At 39.1% G+C, this 18,013-nt stretch overlaps 1 protein-coding gene across 2 annotated transcripts in view; it reads left to right on the top strand.

The window, feature by feature from the left end:
• The window catches only part of mrc2 (mannose receptor, C-type 2), a 33,833-nt gene extending 17,030 nt beyond the window's left edge, over nucleotides 1-16,803 (top strand). For both annotated transcript variants that reach the window (XM_087808778.1, XM_087808777.1), the window contains 20 exons: nucleotides 2,226-2,341; nucleotides 2,409-2,557; nucleotides 4,867-5,084; nucleotides 5,155-5,297; nucleotides 5,363-5,459; nucleotides 5,521-5,650; nucleotides 6,632-6,664; nucleotides 6,733-6,899; nucleotides 7,424-7,592; nucleotides 8,545-8,687; nucleotides 8,840-8,948; nucleotides 10,016-10,182; nucleotides 10,252-10,360; nucleotides 10,428-10,666; nucleotides 10,725-10,887; nucleotides 12,380-12,529; nucleotides 12,680-12,793; nucleotides 13,749-13,928; nucleotides 14,030-14,053; nucleotides 14,125-16,803. In XM_087808778.1, coding sequence (XP_087664904.1) covers nucleotides 2,226-2,341; nucleotides 2,409-2,557; nucleotides 4,867-5,084; nucleotides 5,155-5,297; nucleotides 5,363-5,459; nucleotides 5,521-5,650; nucleotides 6,632-6,664; nucleotides 6,733-6,899; nucleotides 7,424-7,592; nucleotides 8,545-8,687; nucleotides 8,840-8,948; nucleotides 10,016-10,182; nucleotides 10,252-10,360; nucleotides 10,428-10,666; nucleotides 10,725-10,887; nucleotides 12,380-12,529; nucleotides 12,680-12,793; nucleotides 13,749-13,928; nucleotides 14,030-14,053; nucleotides 14,125-14,345 — 2,841 coding nt within the window. In that variant the 3' untranslated portion in view covers nucleotides 14,346-16,803. The remainder of the gene's footprint in view (nucleotides 1-2,225; nucleotides 2,342-2,408; nucleotides 2,558-4,866; nucleotides 5,085-5,154; nucleotides 5,298-5,362; nucleotides 5,460-5,520; nucleotides 5,651-6,631; nucleotides 6,665-6,732; nucleotides 6,900-7,423; nucleotides 7,593-8,544; nucleotides 8,688-8,839; nucleotides 8,949-10,015; nucleotides 10,183-10,251; nucleotides 10,361-10,427; nucleotides 10,667-10,724; nucleotides 10,888-12,379; nucleotides 12,530-12,679; nucleotides 12,794-13,748; nucleotides 13,929-14,029; nucleotides 14,054-14,124) is intronic.
• The last annotated feature ends 1,210 nt before the right edge of the window (nucleotides 16,804-18,013 follow it).

The raw sequence follows: 18,013 nt of genomic DNA, 5'->3' as shown, positions 1-18,013 counted from the left end.
TGAAGTGCTTTTTTAAAATAAGGTGGAAACAGCACTTAAACTCATCTGTCAAGCTGAGACTCTGATTTAAATATACTGTTTGAATTCACACAGAATAAATGTCTCATTCCTTGATACTGAAAGACATAAGTGGAACCTGAATTGCTTGTAGAGTGAATTCATCTTCCCATAAAGTGAGCAAAACACATTATTTTTTGGTTTCATATAAGTAATATATACAACATATACAACACATTAGTAAGTAAGTAAGTAATTATTGGTAAAGCACCTTTATCAGACCAGGGTCACAAAGTGTTAAAAATCAAAAACAATACACAGTTAAAATAAATATTTAAAAAGGTCAAGATAACATAAGAAAAAACAATACACAATACAATATAAAACACAAAAGCCTAAACATATGTTTTGAGAAAAAAGTAGTGTAAGAAATATATCTGCAAATGCAAAAAAGTTTCATTTCCATTCTTTTCTACTTAAAAGTATTGCAGTTAAGGTTTTCCATTGTTTTTAAAGGATTTGTTTGTGGCACAATTGTTTTTATTTTATTTGTTTATGTTGTTAAATCATTAGTGAGGCTTCTAGTTAACCATACTTAAAATGTGTACTTCATTATTTGCTTTTTAAAGATATTTTTGGTGGTAAACACTCCTCACATAACTTTAAAGACTACATATATTTTTCCTTCTATTGCCCTCTGTTACCTCATAAAAACATAATTTGTGTCTGTGGTCGGTCTCCAGCTGCTGACAGTCCGCCGACTACGTCTGGAAAAAGTTCTTATAGTACATATTTCAGCTGTTCCTTCATCTTTGACCCCTTTTTCAAATCTCCTCCCCTCAAATGTTCTGCCTTCAGTCCCAGTCTGGAGCTGTTGCAGCACTCCCTGAGGACCGAGAGGCAGACTAGAGATAAGCAACACCAGCATACAGTCAAACAAACATTGTAAATGATGAGCCACGTTGACAGACACTAACATGGCCAATGAGTTCTAAACAGGAAAGGTTCTAGCGTCCATCTGCTTCTTCCAAATCCATCTGTCTCTCATTTCACACTCCATAAGTCCCTCCATATGAGCCATCTTATAAGCAACAGGCGCTAAAAATATCCAAAACATCTATGCGTGAAACGAGGCGATTGTGTGTCTGAGCCTTTGAGCAGTTGTTACTCAAATTTATAGTGAAAATGATCTGAAGATGAGGGCGGGCAGCTGCCGAATCATCAATGGTCTCTTTATGGAAAATAAAGTGCGCTGTAGTGGGGTGCTATAATGTGGAGCCCAGCAACTGGGGTGTGTGTGGTATTGTGACTTTGGTCTTGGTGACTCATTTGTGGCACTTTGGGGACTGAGCTTTTTTTACTCAACGTGTGAAACAACCGAGACATAAATTGGCTGCTGACGACACTGATGCTGCAACGTTATCATATCAGGTTAATAAAACACAGTGTCCCTGTTGTTAGCGAGGATTATTAGAAACATATCATCATTTTAAAAAGATCTTAAAACTACTGAAGCTGAACCATCAACTTCTTATGCAAACTTTACATAAAAACTCATACATAAAAGCACGTAAAGAACCAGTCTTTATACTCTTCCCTTGATTTATGTACAGTATGTAATACATTTTTTTGAATTTGATAAGCTCAAATAAGTAACAAGTAGCAATTGCTATCTTCCAAAATATTCACATGCTTTAAAATATATTTTGATGAAGGACTATTGGACTGATAGACCGAGGTAAATAATTACATAATCTCCGCCGTGTCTCTGTTCATCACAGATCATGCAAAATAAGCCAATCGATGCCTGATGACCAGTTGCCGGGTCAACTGATGGAACATTTGTTTTCCAAAACATCCAAGTAAAGGCATTAATGAGTCTACCACTGAATCTGAGTTTCACTTGTTTTTTACAGTAGGCTGTGGAACATCTATGCAATACAAGAGGCAAGATCGAATTACATTATTAGGAAAATCTTCAGCAAATTCTACAGATATTCAGGATATTATAACACAACAAATACAAAAGAATGGCCTTGTCTTTAATGATGATATAACTGTCTTCTATTTAACTTCAGACAGTAGCGACTGATAAACTGAGAGGCTGGAATTGATTCAGAAGATCCAAACCATACATCTGACATTTATCTATATTCACTCCAGAAATTCTACACTTTATTTTACTTCATTTCTTTTGTCACTGTGTATGTTTATATGTTTTGTTTTAGGGCTGGAAGTGGCACAGTCCAGCTTGCTACTGGGTAGGAGAGGACTTGGTCACATTCGATGAAGCCAGGAAGTCCTGTGAGGAACAAGGTTCAACCCTTATAACCATCACAAATCGGTACTGAGAGAAACAGAAGCACAACAATTCAAACATGTTGCAAAACTCCATGTTTCTCTTTGTTCAGGTTCGAACAGGCTTTTGCCAACAGCCTGGTGTTCGGTCACTCTGGTAATTCCTTCTGGATCGGGCTTCATAATAGGGATAGTCCGGGAAGCTACCGCTGGCTGAGCGGGGATGACGTGTCTTACACCAACTGGAATCGAGACCAGCCGGGTGAGTCTTCACTTCTGCAACTACACTTTCAATTCTGTATCTACCAGAGGGTTTCCACTGACTCTTTATACCATTATGGAGAGAGATAAACCTGCAGAGAAGTGTCTTAGGAGAACAGATGTCTTTCTTAAAAATCTTTAATATAAATAAATAAAATTAATATCATATAATCATGAATAATTTTGGTTAGCGTAGCTTTGTGGAAACGAATGAGCTCTCGGCTAGCTAAGATGACAACATGGCAGTGAAACATTGAAGTCCGAACCATGACGAATACATTTCTATTTCTAAAGAAACATTTAACTTAGTCTTGGTCAGTTATGGTAACTTACCTTACCTACTTGAACTAAATTTATTCCTTTTGTTGTGCATATTTTGTTATGGACCTATTCCAAATCTGTATTTTAATTAATTGTAAAAAATGGTGTTGTTATTGTTAAAAAATGTTATTTTTTTGTGTTTTTGCATAAAAGAGGATTGTGTTTTAATTCATTGTATGATACTTTTTCCCATATTACTATTAATAAGTAAAAACGGTGATGTGATACTGGAGACTTTATTGTAAATAAAAGAAAAACCTCTATCGACAATTTGAGGCGAATTTTTAATATCAGTATTAGTCAAAATCTTGGTTTGTGATCCATTAACTATTTTGACTGAAACACTTTACTTTAACAAATTACATGTTTTTTAGATTAGATTAACAAATATGTTTTTCTCAGTGGGGAACGGTTGCAGTCTGATTCTGTGAAGTGAATGTTTCAACTTTTATTCGATAGCTTTTAAGAAACTTCTATCCTTGCCATTATGTTTAAAAAAAAAAGGCCTTTTTATTTATTATTAGTATTATTTATATTATCTTGTCCTTAATTAACAACATTCCTACGCCGATTACTCCACATGTTTTGCCTTTTTAACATTAAAAATGTAAAATAGATTTTTAATAAAGTATGTTTTTCATCTTTTTGACCAACAATTAAGCCTTTGAATAACAAATTATAAACCTAATGCATGTGTAGGCTTCTCACACACTGCGCTCTTTTAAATATAGAGCATTTTTTGCTATGACCCAATTTCTCTTCACACCTACACACGTGTATTAATAAATTCCCTGGAGGAATTCTGAAAGATTCACTGCATATTTAGAAAAAGATTCTCACGCCTGCAAGAGACGTTTCAATCTTGATCCAAATCCTTCCAATGAAAACAACATGTCCGGATTGGTCGAAAAAGGCTCTTGTCTTCAGGCAGAATCTCTTGTTGAGATCCGTCTTGAGTTTGCATGTTGAACAATACTGGTGGCTGAAGTGAGATAGACAGAGGTCAAAAGGTTCTGCAGTCTTAAAGCATGCCTCAAACCAAGAAAAGCTCAGAGGAACATATTCAACTTCACTTGTTTAGTCAAGTTCTGTATTTTAAAGTTTTATAAACACAGCACAGGAATTCTAATATCTTGTAATTGAATTTAAATCATCAGTCTTACAAGGTACATTTTGATCAATGAAATCAATTAATTTAAAAGAACATGGCGGAATCCATGACAGACTTTAAAATAGTTTTATTATAACTAGCTTAAGGATCTGATTTTATCTAATCATGAATTAACTCAACTTTAAAAAGGCCCAAATTAAACAAATGATTAATTATTTAATTGTAAACTGGCCCTTTAGTTTATACCATTATCTTTGAATGATTTTTAAGTTAAGATAACTTGGCATAATATTGAATTGGTTTATTTATTTAATTTATTTGTTTGTTTACAATCAATTAATACATTAATTTACTTTTTTTTTTTATCATACATTCATATATATACTACATCTATCTCTTCAAAAACAACTTTTAAATTGACATCAAAAAATGTTCTATAGGCAACTAATGTGAAACCCCAACTCTCCTGACTCACTGACATGTTTGAAATGTCGAAGTCTTCCTCTCCTAGATGCAGTAAGACCATCATCATGACCATGTTTTGAAGTTATTACTTTATAAAGTTCTCCCCCATCTGAAATCCTTATTCTATAGTAATGTAAACAAAGTCACACATTCAATTAATAAGTACATTATTCACATTTTTACGTTTACCTTTTCACGTTTTTAATTCCAACAAAGTTGTTGAAATTCAATGCTTTACCAAAGGACATCCGGCCTGTTCGAAATAAAAAAACATTACAGCAAAAATCACTGATAAAATTCATCATTTGTTTGTGTAGATAAAGACCCTGTTCGATATTTACAAGTGCAAATCATCACTTCTGCGCCTCAGTTTCCATGTGTTTCATCACACTTTACCTCCGTGTCTATTTCAGTCAACGTCCGTGTCGGCTGCGTCTCCATGGCTACGTTTCTTGCAACTGGTCTGTGGGAGGTGAGGCAGTGTGACTCATACAAGGCGAAGTTCATCTGCCGGCAGAACCAGGACACGTCCTTAAGCCCGGAACCACCCACCCCGCAGCCCACGCCGAGCCTGAGCGGCAACTGCCCGAATGGCTGGAAGAGCAACAGCAACCTGCGGAACTGTTACAAGGTCACAGCTCATTTCATGTACATCCCAATGATGTGTATGACATGTATGCTCAATGTGCTTGTTTGTCCAGGTGTTTCATTCCTACCAGCTGGACCAGAAGCTGAGCTGGATGAAGGCTCACATGTTCTGTCAGAAGCATGGAGCTAATCTTCTGAGCATCACAGATGCTGAAGAAGAGCACTTTGTCCTGCAGGTGCTCCACGAGACTTTCGGGTGAGTGATGAACGCTGTACGTCACCTTTGACACGAGGTGATGCCGACGATTCAATCATCTGCAGAGAGTCAGAGGAGCACGAGCAGCACTGGTTTTGGATCGGGCTCAACCGTAGGAACCCCATGGACAACGGCGGCTGGAAGTGGAGCGACGGTCTGGCTGTGAGTCACAACCATTGAGAGTTGAAAATAATTTGAATCTTAACCCGATCTACTGTTGCAGTACACGTACCAGAACTTTGGACGCTACAACTACAACGTCCGACAATGTGCGGCAGCAGACTTGGGCACCATGACCTGGCTGGCCATGCACTGTGACTCTGAGCTGGACTGGATCTGTAAGATCCCAAGAGGTACCACACACACTATCTTTGAGTGCGTGGAATGATATTTGGTCGACCAAGATTTGACTCCCAAAAAAGTAGAAACTCAAATTGACCCTTCAACTACTTTAGCCTCCTTGATTACAAGATTCATAAAATAAAAAAACACAACTACGAATATTCTTCTTGGAAGTAAATAAAATGACCTTATTTTAATGGTGCTAAAATAACTGACTATTCAATAGTATGATGGATGGATGGATGGATGGATGGATGGATGGATGGATGGATGGATGGATGGATGGATGGATGGATGGATGGATGGATGGATGGATGGATGGATGGATGGATGGATGGATGGATGGATGGATGGATGGATGGATGGATGGATGGATGGATGGATGGATGGATGGATGGAGGAAAGTAAACTTATTATAATTCATAGATCTATACAAACCTGGCAACACAATTATTCAAAAGTTGTTGACATATACGCTGAAATTAATTTTAATTAGATTCTAATTTAACTAAAAATATATTTTTGAATATAATGAATACATTTCAATTCATATATTTAGTTTGATGAAAGTAATGGCGACAGTCGTTACAGGTTTTGCCCATCATTTTTTTAATTTGAAGATTACATTCATGTAGTTTCAGATTTTAGAAATTATTTCCTGCCTGTATTCTTGTTAAAACCTACTACTATTTCCTGTTGAATGACAGGAAAACATGAAAAATAGATACACAATGTTATGAATAATTTAGCACCAATGTATTGAAATAGCAACAGCAAAGTGTCTCTTCAGCTTTTACTCCTTGTTAAGGTCACAAACCTCATGACACAAAAGAAACTTGGGAATAAATCTGGCATTTTCTTTGTTTATTGTGATTTTTTGTAAAATCTACGATTTTTGTTCCATGTCTATACTAGTGGTATCTCCAGATGTCTTTAAACATTATTATATTATTAGTTTCCAGTTTATAACATTTGAATCTCTATATTTTCAGGAAGTGTTGAGAAGGAGCCAGAAGCTGCAGAAGGTCAGTTGTGTCGTCGTGACTCATAAGCCCGATTATTTAGTTTCCAACTCACTGTGATCATGAAACAGGTGCCAAATCACCCGAGTGGATCGGATATCAGGAGGCGGAATACAAGTTCTTTGACCACCGCACCACTTGGGACCAGGCCCAGAGGATTTGCTCCTGGTTTGATTCCTCGCTGGCCTCGGTCCATTCAGCTGAGGAGAAGGCCTTTTTGACAAACACGCTAGTGAAGGTTATTATTCTCCTGAACCTGATTTTATGGATGGATACGGGTTATAAATGGAGCCGTGGTAGTTTGTGTCGGTGGTAACTGGACCTGCAAGTTTTATTTGATGAAAAACCATTCTGGGAGAACATGGAATCAAAGTGAACAGAGGCTGTGGTTACATTAATAATAAAAAATATTTATGACCACAGGCGGTTCTCTGATGTACTCGCACTCCCAAAGTCCCAAAATGTATAAATAATTGCAGATACTTTTTTCTTGAATGTACTTACACCTTGAAGCAACTTTTCTTAGAAGTGTTGCTCCTCCTGACTATCCGCTTATTGATTTCATATTCTACGAGTGGTTGAAGTTAAAGTTCCTTTATTTATGTTGTTTTTTCTTCTACACTGACATCTTCAATAACTAAACATCATCCCATATCCCTCAATGAATCCTATCCAGTGCATCAAGTCTTCATTTCTTTGACCTGTGATGAACAAATGCTCTGCAGCAGTACTGGTACTAATGGTTTATACTCTCCTGCTCAGATGGAGAAATCCGAGGGGGACAACTGGTGGCTGGGCCTTCGTACGTTTGAAAATGACGGCCGTTTCCGCTGGTCCGATCACTCTGTGCTCAACTACGTTGCCTGGGCTCTTGGGAAGCCACGGGCGCTCAGCCGGGATCGTAAATGTGTCCATGTAACAGCGACTAAAGGTGAGGACGGATTCAAAAATACTGACTTTCTAGGTCACGTAAGTTCATATTCTTCCTTGGAAATGCTGATTAACTCAAATTGAAAAAAATGTAAAACATTATTTGAAGTTGAGCCGGTTCTGTTTTTTTGACACGTTAATTACATTTTTACTCAGAGTTAAAACTATTTAAATGTTTTTCAACTTCGACATATAAGTTAACCCTTGAGTTACCTCAGGGTCAAGGTGACCTAAAGTGCCTGAAAACAAATGTGTTTGTTGTATTCCTTGTGTTGCGTCTGAGTCAGCTGTTTTCGGTATTGATATTCTGATGAAGCTTCATGAAACAGTGTCATTATCTTCAGAGTCCACTAGATGGTTGTCTCTGCACTATTTTCCTTTGTTTTGAAGAACTGTTCTAATGAAACATCACATCATTTTAAAACTGATGGCGCCACTTACTGACCTCTAAACAACATGACACTGTTTCATGAAGCTTCATCAGACCATCACTAGTTTTCAGGCCTTCGGGTCATCTTGACCCTGACATAACACAAGGGTAAAATTAACTGATAATTGGAGATCTGCTTAATTAAATCAAGAGCTAGTTGCAGCACATTTGTTAAAATGTTAATAATATCATATATTAATAGGAATTATAATATATATAATTAAAAAATAAAATGTTTGACAAGACATGTCTAGTATTATAAGTTGCACGAGGATTAACATGTATTTAAAACATCTCTAGAATATCTAATAAATCTGCATATTTTCCAATTTTACATTGCAATATTTGTATTTTAGTATTTTCAGTGGGGTCATGCATTGTCCTTATTATATATTATCCACTTCTTTGTTCAGTTTACAGCTCATTTCATTCAAAAAATAAGTTAAATAAAACCTTATTAGACATGAATCAAGACATTTTGAAATAATCGTGGCTGATCAAATTAATTGTTGTGTATACGCAGGAGAGTGGGGCGATCAGAAATGCCACTCTGACCTTCCATACATCTGCAAGAGAGTGAACGTCACAGGAACCATCCCTCCAACTCCATCGTCTCCACACCCTCCTGCAGGTTGTCCAGATGGATGGTCGTCCTACCAGCACAAGGTGGCGTCTTAAATCATCCTTGCAGCATTTTTGCATCTCATTGCATTTCAAGTTAGAACATGCATTTGTCGGTGAAGCTGGTTTGATTGCTCTAGAATTTGATGGGTTTGACAAGAGGCTTCTAATAAGTGGAATTCAACGTGTTTCTCCAGTGCTTCCGAGTGTTCGACCAGCCACACCGGAGCACCTGGTCTGCAGCCAAGTTAAAGTGTGAAACTCGAGGCGGAGTGCTGGCCATCGTGTCCAATCATGTGGAGCAAGGTAACGACGGATGAGGCCATGATGTTGATGGAGGACTACTTGGTGTTCGTACTGATTTGTGGACTCATAACCGTGTCCTCAATGATCCTTGGATTATGAGCCATTAACCTTTTTCATGTAATGGAAGATCCCGGGCCGTCAGCGTGAATCTTGGGCACTGACATTTGCTGTGTGTTTCAATGACTCATACCTGGAGCTTAGAGACTGGGATCTTCTGCTAAAAACAAGGCTAAAATAGTTAAATTATTTAACCTTTTTACTCAACAATTTCTAACGTCTGGGTTTCAATGCAAGATGGATGTTACAAACGAGCACTATTTAGGTATTTGGATGTTTTTAAGTGTTTATTTTCGGAAGAAGATAAGGATGAAGACACCTGAGCATCAGTCGCTACATTAGCATCGATGTACATTTTAATTTTTAACCCATTTCGACTTAAGAGTGCTTTATTTATTAACGATCGAGAAAATAAATCGCTAGTTTAAGAGTTCCCACTGGTGGACTGCCTTTTTGTACCACTCAGAAAACTGGAGACCTTAAATAAATAAATACAAACACCAACACAATAGTGTTAAATAAATGTGAAAATGTGAGTGCTCTTGGATAAGATTTAGCTAGATTATTATTTGTATTATATATTATATTATACAAGTTATTTTAAGATGCATTAGCTCCTGTTGTAACATAAGATTCTTAAAATAAATGTCGACAAGAAGGATAATCAGATTAAATACATTCTAAATATATATGACAACATTTTTATTCCTTGTTTGAAGAACATCCATGTCCTTGTTTTACCTTGCAACTGGGCAAATACAAAACCATCAAGGACTACTTTATAGTTTTTAATTAGGCTGTTGCTTGTACTACACTAATGATTATTACTTTTATTTTCTTAAAAAGTTAACAACCTTTTAAAAAACTTCTATGAATTTCAGTTTTTCCGTTTTCAAAATGTTAATTTCGTTGCATTGTCGCAGGTTTATTTGTAAGTACATTCAACGTTAAGCAAGAAATACTCAGTAAATTCTACCACCTGTTTATTCTCTTCCTTCTCCTCCTCACAGCCTTCGTCACCACCCTTCTGACCAACATCAGTGGAGATGTCTGGGTTGGTCTGACGTCCGACTCCAAAGGCCACTTCCACTGGTCCCAGGCTCGCCTGCTCAGCTACACCAACTGGGCCCCGGGTGAGCCCGTGGACAACAGCGGTCCACACCACAACAAAACACCGGTACACAAAACTATAACTTTATTTCATGTTTTATTTAGTCTCCTCACATCTTCTCTGTCTGCTCTGCAGGGAAACTGTGTAGCCATGGTCCACGGGAACCCCCGGAAGAACACGGGAATGTGGGTGTCGAGGGCTTGTGAGATGGAGAGTTATGGCTTTATTTGTCAACGTGGACAAGGTAAGTGTTTTTGACAAGACCACAGCAACAGCAGATGGTAGACTTTATACTTGGTGTCCTCTCTCAGATCCAGGTATAGTCCCGGCTGCACCCCTCATCCCTGAAGTGTTATCGAAGCCTGTGGAGCTGGGCGGGGTTACATACCGGGTGGTACAGAAGAGCCTGGACTGGACGGGCGCCTTGCATCTCTGCGAATCCTTAAACGGGACCCTGGCCGCGGTGAAGGATCCGTTCCAGCAGGCCCACCTCACGCTGCTGATGAACAGCCTGCGGCGCCCGGCGTGGGTCGCCCTCTACAACTATGGGGTGAGTCACCATCAGCAACACCCGCCCCCTCTTTATTCAACCTCTCTACTCTTCTCAGGGACGAAGCTTCACCTGGTTGGGCGAAGAAGAAGTTTCATATTCCAACTGGAAAGACGGGGAGCCCAATCAGATGGCGGGCTGTGGTCACATGACGATAAATGGGGAGTGGACCATGACCCCCTGTGACGCCAAAGTAGAGGCAGCCATCTGTCAATTAAGTGGTAAGAATCAAATATCCAGAGATGCAATAGTGAGGACTTAGTTTGGAAGACATGATCGTCTTCCTGCCATTATCCTTCCTGCCACCTGTATCTGTCTTCTTGCTTCCTGATGGTTCAGCTGGCGTGCTGCGTCACAGCCTACTCCCATCAGTGTGTGATTGTGTAACTTAGTGTAAGCTCTTTTGGTGCTGAATAAGCATAGAAAAGCTCTATAAAAGTAAGAGCCATTTACCATTCTTACTGATCATTCATATTTGTTATTATTATTTTATGGGAAATGTCCGGCCTGCTTTCCATTACCTAGAATATGACTCAACAATCTTGTTTTCTTTGCGTAAAAATCGAATTTGAGCTATAACTTTCACCTTTTGACCTTTAAAAACTAAATTATGTTTTGATTTACCTTCTGTTTTTCCGCAAAAAAAACCTTGTCCTGGTTATTTTCGAGCCTATATAATGAAAAGGAACAGATTAATTGGCTTTTTACATGAGCTAAAAGTTTTTTCTTGTGCTGTGCATGTATTGTAAAAACAACCTAATTTCCATTTCGACAAGACGCTGAAACGTATTATTACTTATTGTAATTACTTCAACACATCAATTTTAAATTCTAGTCCACATTGTAACATTGTAGCTGACTGAAGTTCCCGTTTTTATAAAGTTAATTTTTCTGAGCTTTAACGTCATATGAAAAACATATTTAATCGGTCACTTACACAAGAATGCGCCTTGAGGACTAAGCTAATCGTCCTGCTAGAGTATCAAGCTCATTTTTTGATGTCAGGAGTCGTCATGTTTGTACTCGTTTCTACACATGCAAGCATTTATTTAATCAAACACACCGACTACCAGAAGGATGGCATCACTTTTATATCAAGACTACGCAACCAGTGAAGAAAACACAATACATTGATTTGTTGTTTCGGTTTCTTTAAATCGAATTTCTGTTTCATGGTTTCAATAATTCAATCTATAATCTAAGTTTTAAGGTCTTTTTTAAAAACTGTTTTGACCACTTTAAGTATTTTTTACATGATATAAAATGTACCCTTTTATTAAAATGACAAAACAAGTGAACACAACCAAGCAAAGTATTAATAATGCATTTCAGTGTTTTTAGTTGAACGTTCTATTGTTTTCAGGCTGACGTGTCTCTTGAAATGCCTGCTAGCCATATGGTCACATGACAAGCTGGATCGATCCTGCCAAACATTCTTCTATCTGTCATTTACAACAAGTTCATGTTGCAAACACTTCATTCAAATTTGTATTATTATGATTTCTTTATGTGACAATTTTACTAACGTCTGTTGAGCAATAGTGATCTAGATATTTGGCTTCAAAGGGAAAATTTTATCCTAAAGTACATCAGCTCAGGGATCTGCCAGAGACTCCGTGTAGAACATTGTTTCTTGTGAACACTTCAAGATTCAATGTATGAGTTAGGAGGAAGAATGATGATGATGATGATGACGAGTTCTTGTCTCTGCAGACGATCCAGTGGAGCACCAGTGGATCTACCCTGGCCAGTGTCCCACGTCCATCAGCGAGTGGTCCTGGGTCTCTTTCAGGAACAACTGTTACGCCTTCGACCTGCAGAGTCTGAAGCTGCAACAGGACGCGCGCTCGGCCTGCGAGAAGGGTGAGCTCCACATCCCTCACCTCCCTGAACACCATCGACCACTTCTGAGTCAATAAGTCGAAACTTGGCAAACTCTGCCGGAGTCTGACCCGACACGAGCGCCGGCACTTGTTTTCCATCCCTCACTCTTTTGTCTTTGGTTCTTCTCAGTGGGATCAGAGCTTCTGTCCATCCTGGACGAGACGGAGAACGGATTCATTTGGGAACACATCCAGAGCTACGCGGAGCAGGCGCACGGTGCCTGGCTGGGCATCAGTGTCAGAGGTCTGTGTTGCATTCAGACATCGTCACGACCCACAGTATTATCTGTAGAAAGAAGGTCTCATTGACCCCAAATATCCATTGTTCTCGGTATATAAAGATTGACAAATTGATTTAGTAAGTTGGTTAATCAGTGAAAAGGACCTTTTAATTAAAAATCAAATATACTTTATATATATATATATATATATATATATATAACAATACTTTCTCCCAAATCTGTGCATAGTTATTTGCTTATTGTCTACAAAACCATGCAAATATCTGACATTAAATTGTTTTTCCTCATAGTTTTTTAATTATTTAAATTTTAAATCATTATTTTGTTTTTTAAATAATAATAATAATAACAACGATAATAATTACAAGTGATGGTCTGAGGAAGTTTCATGAAACGGTGTCATGTTGTTTAGAGGTCAGTTGGTGGCGCCATCAGTTTAAAAATGATGGTATAAATATATGATATTATTACCATTTTTAACAAATCTGCTGCAACTAGCTCTTGATTTAATTAAGCAGATCTCCAATAATCAGTTCATTTTACCCTTGTGTAATGTCAGGGTCAAGATGACCTGAAGGCCTGAAAACTAGTGATGGTCTGATGAAGCTTCATGAAACAGTGTCATGTTGTTTAGAGGTCAGTAGGTGGCGCCATCAGTTTAAAAATGATGTGATGTTTCATTAGAACAGTTGTTCAATACAAAGGAAAATAGTGCAGAGACCGCCATCTAGTGGACTCTGAAAATAATGACACTGCTTCATGAAGCTTCATCAGACCATCACTAATAATTATACTTTAATTCAAGAAAAGACATGATTAGAAGCATTAAAACGGCCTCTTATGAGGTTGAAATGATACTAAAGGGAAAATATAATTTATTTGTGAATTTTAATTAAATTATTAATGGCAAAAGTACCTAAACCCTAGAACGAGTTCACTTCCCTGTTTTCCGTGCAGGTCGAGGTCTGGTCTGGAGTGAGGAGGGGGAAATGTCCTACACCAACTGGGAAAAACACGACGCCGCATTTTCGGTTCTCTCTCCAAACTCCTGCTTCTGGATCCAGAGCAACAGCGGCCTGTGGAAGCCCGGCTCCTGCAGGAACAGAACGCACGGAGTCATCTGCAAACGCCCTCGCAGTTAGTTGACACTTTTTATCACTTTTTACAAATGTATCCTCTCTGTTTTTATATGTTTCATGAAGATTAAATCTAAGAAACGTTTTGTTTCTTTGTTGCAGCCATCGACACGGCAGCTTCTACCAGTGAGTACAACCAAGTTCACTTAAGCTCATTTTAAGATTACCCTAACCTTTCCTCTTGTATCGTCCCTCAGTGGACAGAGACCACCTGCCGATCCTGGCCGTCGTCATGGTAACGGGCCTGGTCCTGATCCTGCTCATCGTGGGCATCATCTACCTGTACCGCCGGCGCACCATCGGGGCCCGCGGGTCCTACGAGGGCGCCCGCTACAGCCGCACCAACAGCAGCGGCGGCGAGCAGACGGAGAAGAACATCCTGGTGTCGGACATGGAGCTGAACGAACAGGCCGAGTAGCGGCGCCCCCTGTGGCGGCCGGCTACTGGCACTACTTTTTGAAAAACCCAAAACGATCTTGAAGTGCTGAAGGGCTGTGTAGAGCACAGCAGATGACATTTTTTTCATGAAGGTTCATTCTTGTCAATCCTCACAGTCCAAGCACATTCCATCACCACACATTACTTATCGTCCTATAAGCATCCGATTGGATTTCCACTTTCACTTGGAAATTCTTATCTTATGGAATACTTTTTTTTTTTTCCGTCTGCACAATGCTTATCATCCAGAACCGTCTGTCCCTCTGACCCATGGACCCTTTTTTTTGATGCCACAATGTTTCTCCTTCTCCATTCTCCCCTCCTCCTGCTCCAAGAGTGTCTTTTCTTCCGAGGGGACACGTCAGCACCAGCTGGAGAACTGAACAGTGAGAAGCACAAACGTGGAAGAATCTCAGTCCATTTCCGTGTGAGGCGAGCAGGGAACCTTTTTGACACAGAAAGCTGGTCTTCAATTAGAAAAAAAGATTACTGTTTAATCTTAATTCATTTTGTTACTCGTTCATCTCAAACTCAGTCCGGGTCGGATCTCGATCCACATTTTCGGGACGGCTTCACTTCTGTTTGTGAAAGATCCCCCCACCCCCAACCCACCCCCTCCACCTGGAGCTGAGTCAGCACTTTTGTGTTGAGAGAGCAGTAATTCTCTTTCTGTACACCACAAGAGGGCGGTTTTGTAATAGGAGACAGTTCCCGTAGTTTGGAGTTTGCAGCTCTGTTTTAGACATATGTGTTTGGATTCTGGATTTACTTAACCCTACTCCTCCCGCGGGAGGTCTTGATGGCCCTCAGAGGAAAACATCCCTCATGAGTGCGACACGCGACCAAGAATGTTTTGAAGGGAATTTAGAAAGTCTTTTTGTTTTTTGCTGTGGATTCGTCAGTTTAGACACTATTGCACACAAACTCATAAACATGTCCAGCTGGGAAAGATCCGGAGATGAACTAAAACAAAATCTTACGCTTTATTTAGAGTTGACACAAAAGTATTACACACTGAAACACAATATCCGTTGTGTTCACAAACACACAGATGAAGCTACAATTATCACACACACCAACAGGAAAAATACAGACCACCAAATACATAAACCATCAACTCTATAAACTTCATTAGAACAGCTGTTCAAAACAAAGGAAAATAGTGCAGAGACCGCCATCTAGTGGACTCCGAAGATAATGACACTGCTTCATGAAGCTTCATCAGACCATCGCTAGTAGACACTCGTTTTTACCACACAAAGAAAATCATCTCATTTGCACGTCAAACACAGTACTAGGGTTTGTTTTGACAAGACGAAAAGGTCAGGGGGTTTATTGTTAAGAATTTAATTTAAGTCATACAAACATTTAACTGGATCTTTTGTATAAAGAAAGTCCACAGTTTTATTGACGGTTAAAAAGATTATCAATGAACTTTTGAATACTTTCTCAGCAGGTTCAAATTTCTGAAGTCAAAAAAGAAAATGCAACATTTGCAGGCTGACAAATAATATTATTATAAATAATATTTGCATTTGTTTTTAATTTCAACTCAAAAATGAACTGAATATTTGCCATTCTTAATTCTTAAAAAAAAAATCAATACATTTCTGTTGAATATCGATTCAGTATCGTGGGAACTAAACATATTTAAGTGTATAAGTATTTTCTTACACTTCTACACACTATTCTCTGCGTTGTTTCTACAAATGCCATGATCAACAATCAACACGGAAAACACAAATTAACCACAACAATAACATAGTAACACCTTTGGACAAACCCACAATAGCTACACTATCACTCTAACTACACACATGAACACAACCGGGCAACCGTTTGCTCACAGTAGCACACATCTGCAACACGAGGACAGACTCTTGGAAGGCCTCAGTAAGTGTATGTAGTGGAGGTTGAGGGGGAACAGAAACTCATTTGCAGGGCTGTGTAAGCGATGACATAACAGACCACACACTCCACCTCCAGCCCTCCGCGAGTCCGTGTCTGCTGCTCCGTGGAATGTTTTGGGAGCTTTTTCACAGAGCGGCTGTTGCCGAAAAAGAAAAATGGGTGGAGGAAAGGAAGAGAAGGAGTCAATAGGAGCGAGTGCATGTGTGTGTGTGTGTGTGTGTGTGTCTGGAGTGTGTGTGCAGTCTCCAGCTGTGGAATGTTGAGTCGGCAAGACGAGCTCAGTGGCACGTCTGGATCCAATCAAAGATGCAAGGTTTCGGGGACGCGAGGGGTCATGGAGATGATGGAGGGGGAGGAAGGAGGGAGAGGGGGAGGAGTCAGGGAGGTTTTCATTCATGTGTTCTGTTTTGTTGCAAAGCGACCTCTATTGGTGACTTTCTGTCTTTCACCATCGGCTTGTATGCGAGTCCCAACACCTTGTTTTTCCCCCTGTTTTATAATGATCGAATAAAGTCTATGTTTTCAAAGCGTCTACTCCAGATGTGTCTCACAAACAATTGAAAAAACTACTCCTATAACTAATACTGAATGTGAATGAATCCACAAGTCTCCATCATAAATGTATTGTTCAAATATTGACTAAACTTCACATCAATTAGCTCAATCTCCTGACATAAATGCAAACCTATCATTGCAGTTGCCTTTTTAACCCTTTATTTTCCGCAGTGAGGATGTAAAACGGCTTTGTTTTTATTTGTTTGAACAACAAGATGACTCAAAAAGGTTCTGAATTAGGTGACGCTCCAAACATTCAAATCAGTCTTACTGTTTCAGCCAATGGTTGTTCATTATAGCTGGTTTCTTGATAATTTCTAAAGGTGCTTTTATATTTCAGTTCAACTTTGTCCAATAGGGCTACTAGCTTAGCTAGCGTTATATGGTGGTGATCTGCCGACCTCGTCTCAGGACTTTGTTGATCGATGGAACAAATATTTCAATTAAATATTTCAACATTTCCACCAATGTGACCTCCAATTGTTTGGGTTTTTTTGGCATTGTATGAGATCAGGAAGATGATCAAACCAAAACATTCAGGAAGCGCATAGTGGTTTTCATGTTCAGGTGTAAGAACTTTGTGATCATTTCTAAACCCTTGTTTTGAGGTAGCATGGGAGTTCCCCCAAACCTGCCTAAAGGTTTTATTGACTTGGGATCTCCGGGGGGAATCCTGAAGGCACTACTCCTAGGATAATTTTGTATCGGATACTCAAGAAAAGGATGTTTTAATCCTATACGACCAGTGCCAGATCTTGGTTCCCAAAGCTGGTAGCAAGTCAGACTCGTTTCTAGTGAAGGTTAAATTTGTAGGCGGAGCCAGGGCATCAAGGGGGTCAAGTGTGCGGCCTAAAGTATATATATATATTTCTGCAGTGTTGAACTAGAGACATGTCGTTATCAAATACAACACCCAGGTTTCTCAGGCTCAGTTTGACAGACTGACCTAAGTCACCCAAGTACTGACTCAACCCTGGAACCTTATCATCAGGAGCAATCACCAGAGTTTCAGTTTTGTCCACATTTAGCTGTAAAGTGTTTTCACTCAGCCATTGTTTGATTTCTAGCAAACAATTGACTAAATTCAGCCTCTGGGGCTCAGTTGGATCAAAAGAGCAGTAGAGCTGGATGTCATCAGCAAAAATGTGATAAGAAACATCAGAAAATCTCTGAATGATTTTA

Source organism: Callionymus lyra, chromosome 15 (genome assembly GCF_982586985.1).
Source record: "Callionymus lyra chromosome 15, fCalLyr1.hap1.1, whole genome shotgun sequence".
NCBI lineage: Eukaryota > Metazoa > Chordata > Actinopteri > Syngnathiformes > Callionymidae > Callionymus > Callionymus lyra.
This window is presented reverse-complemented; position numbering and strand designations above follow the sequence as displayed.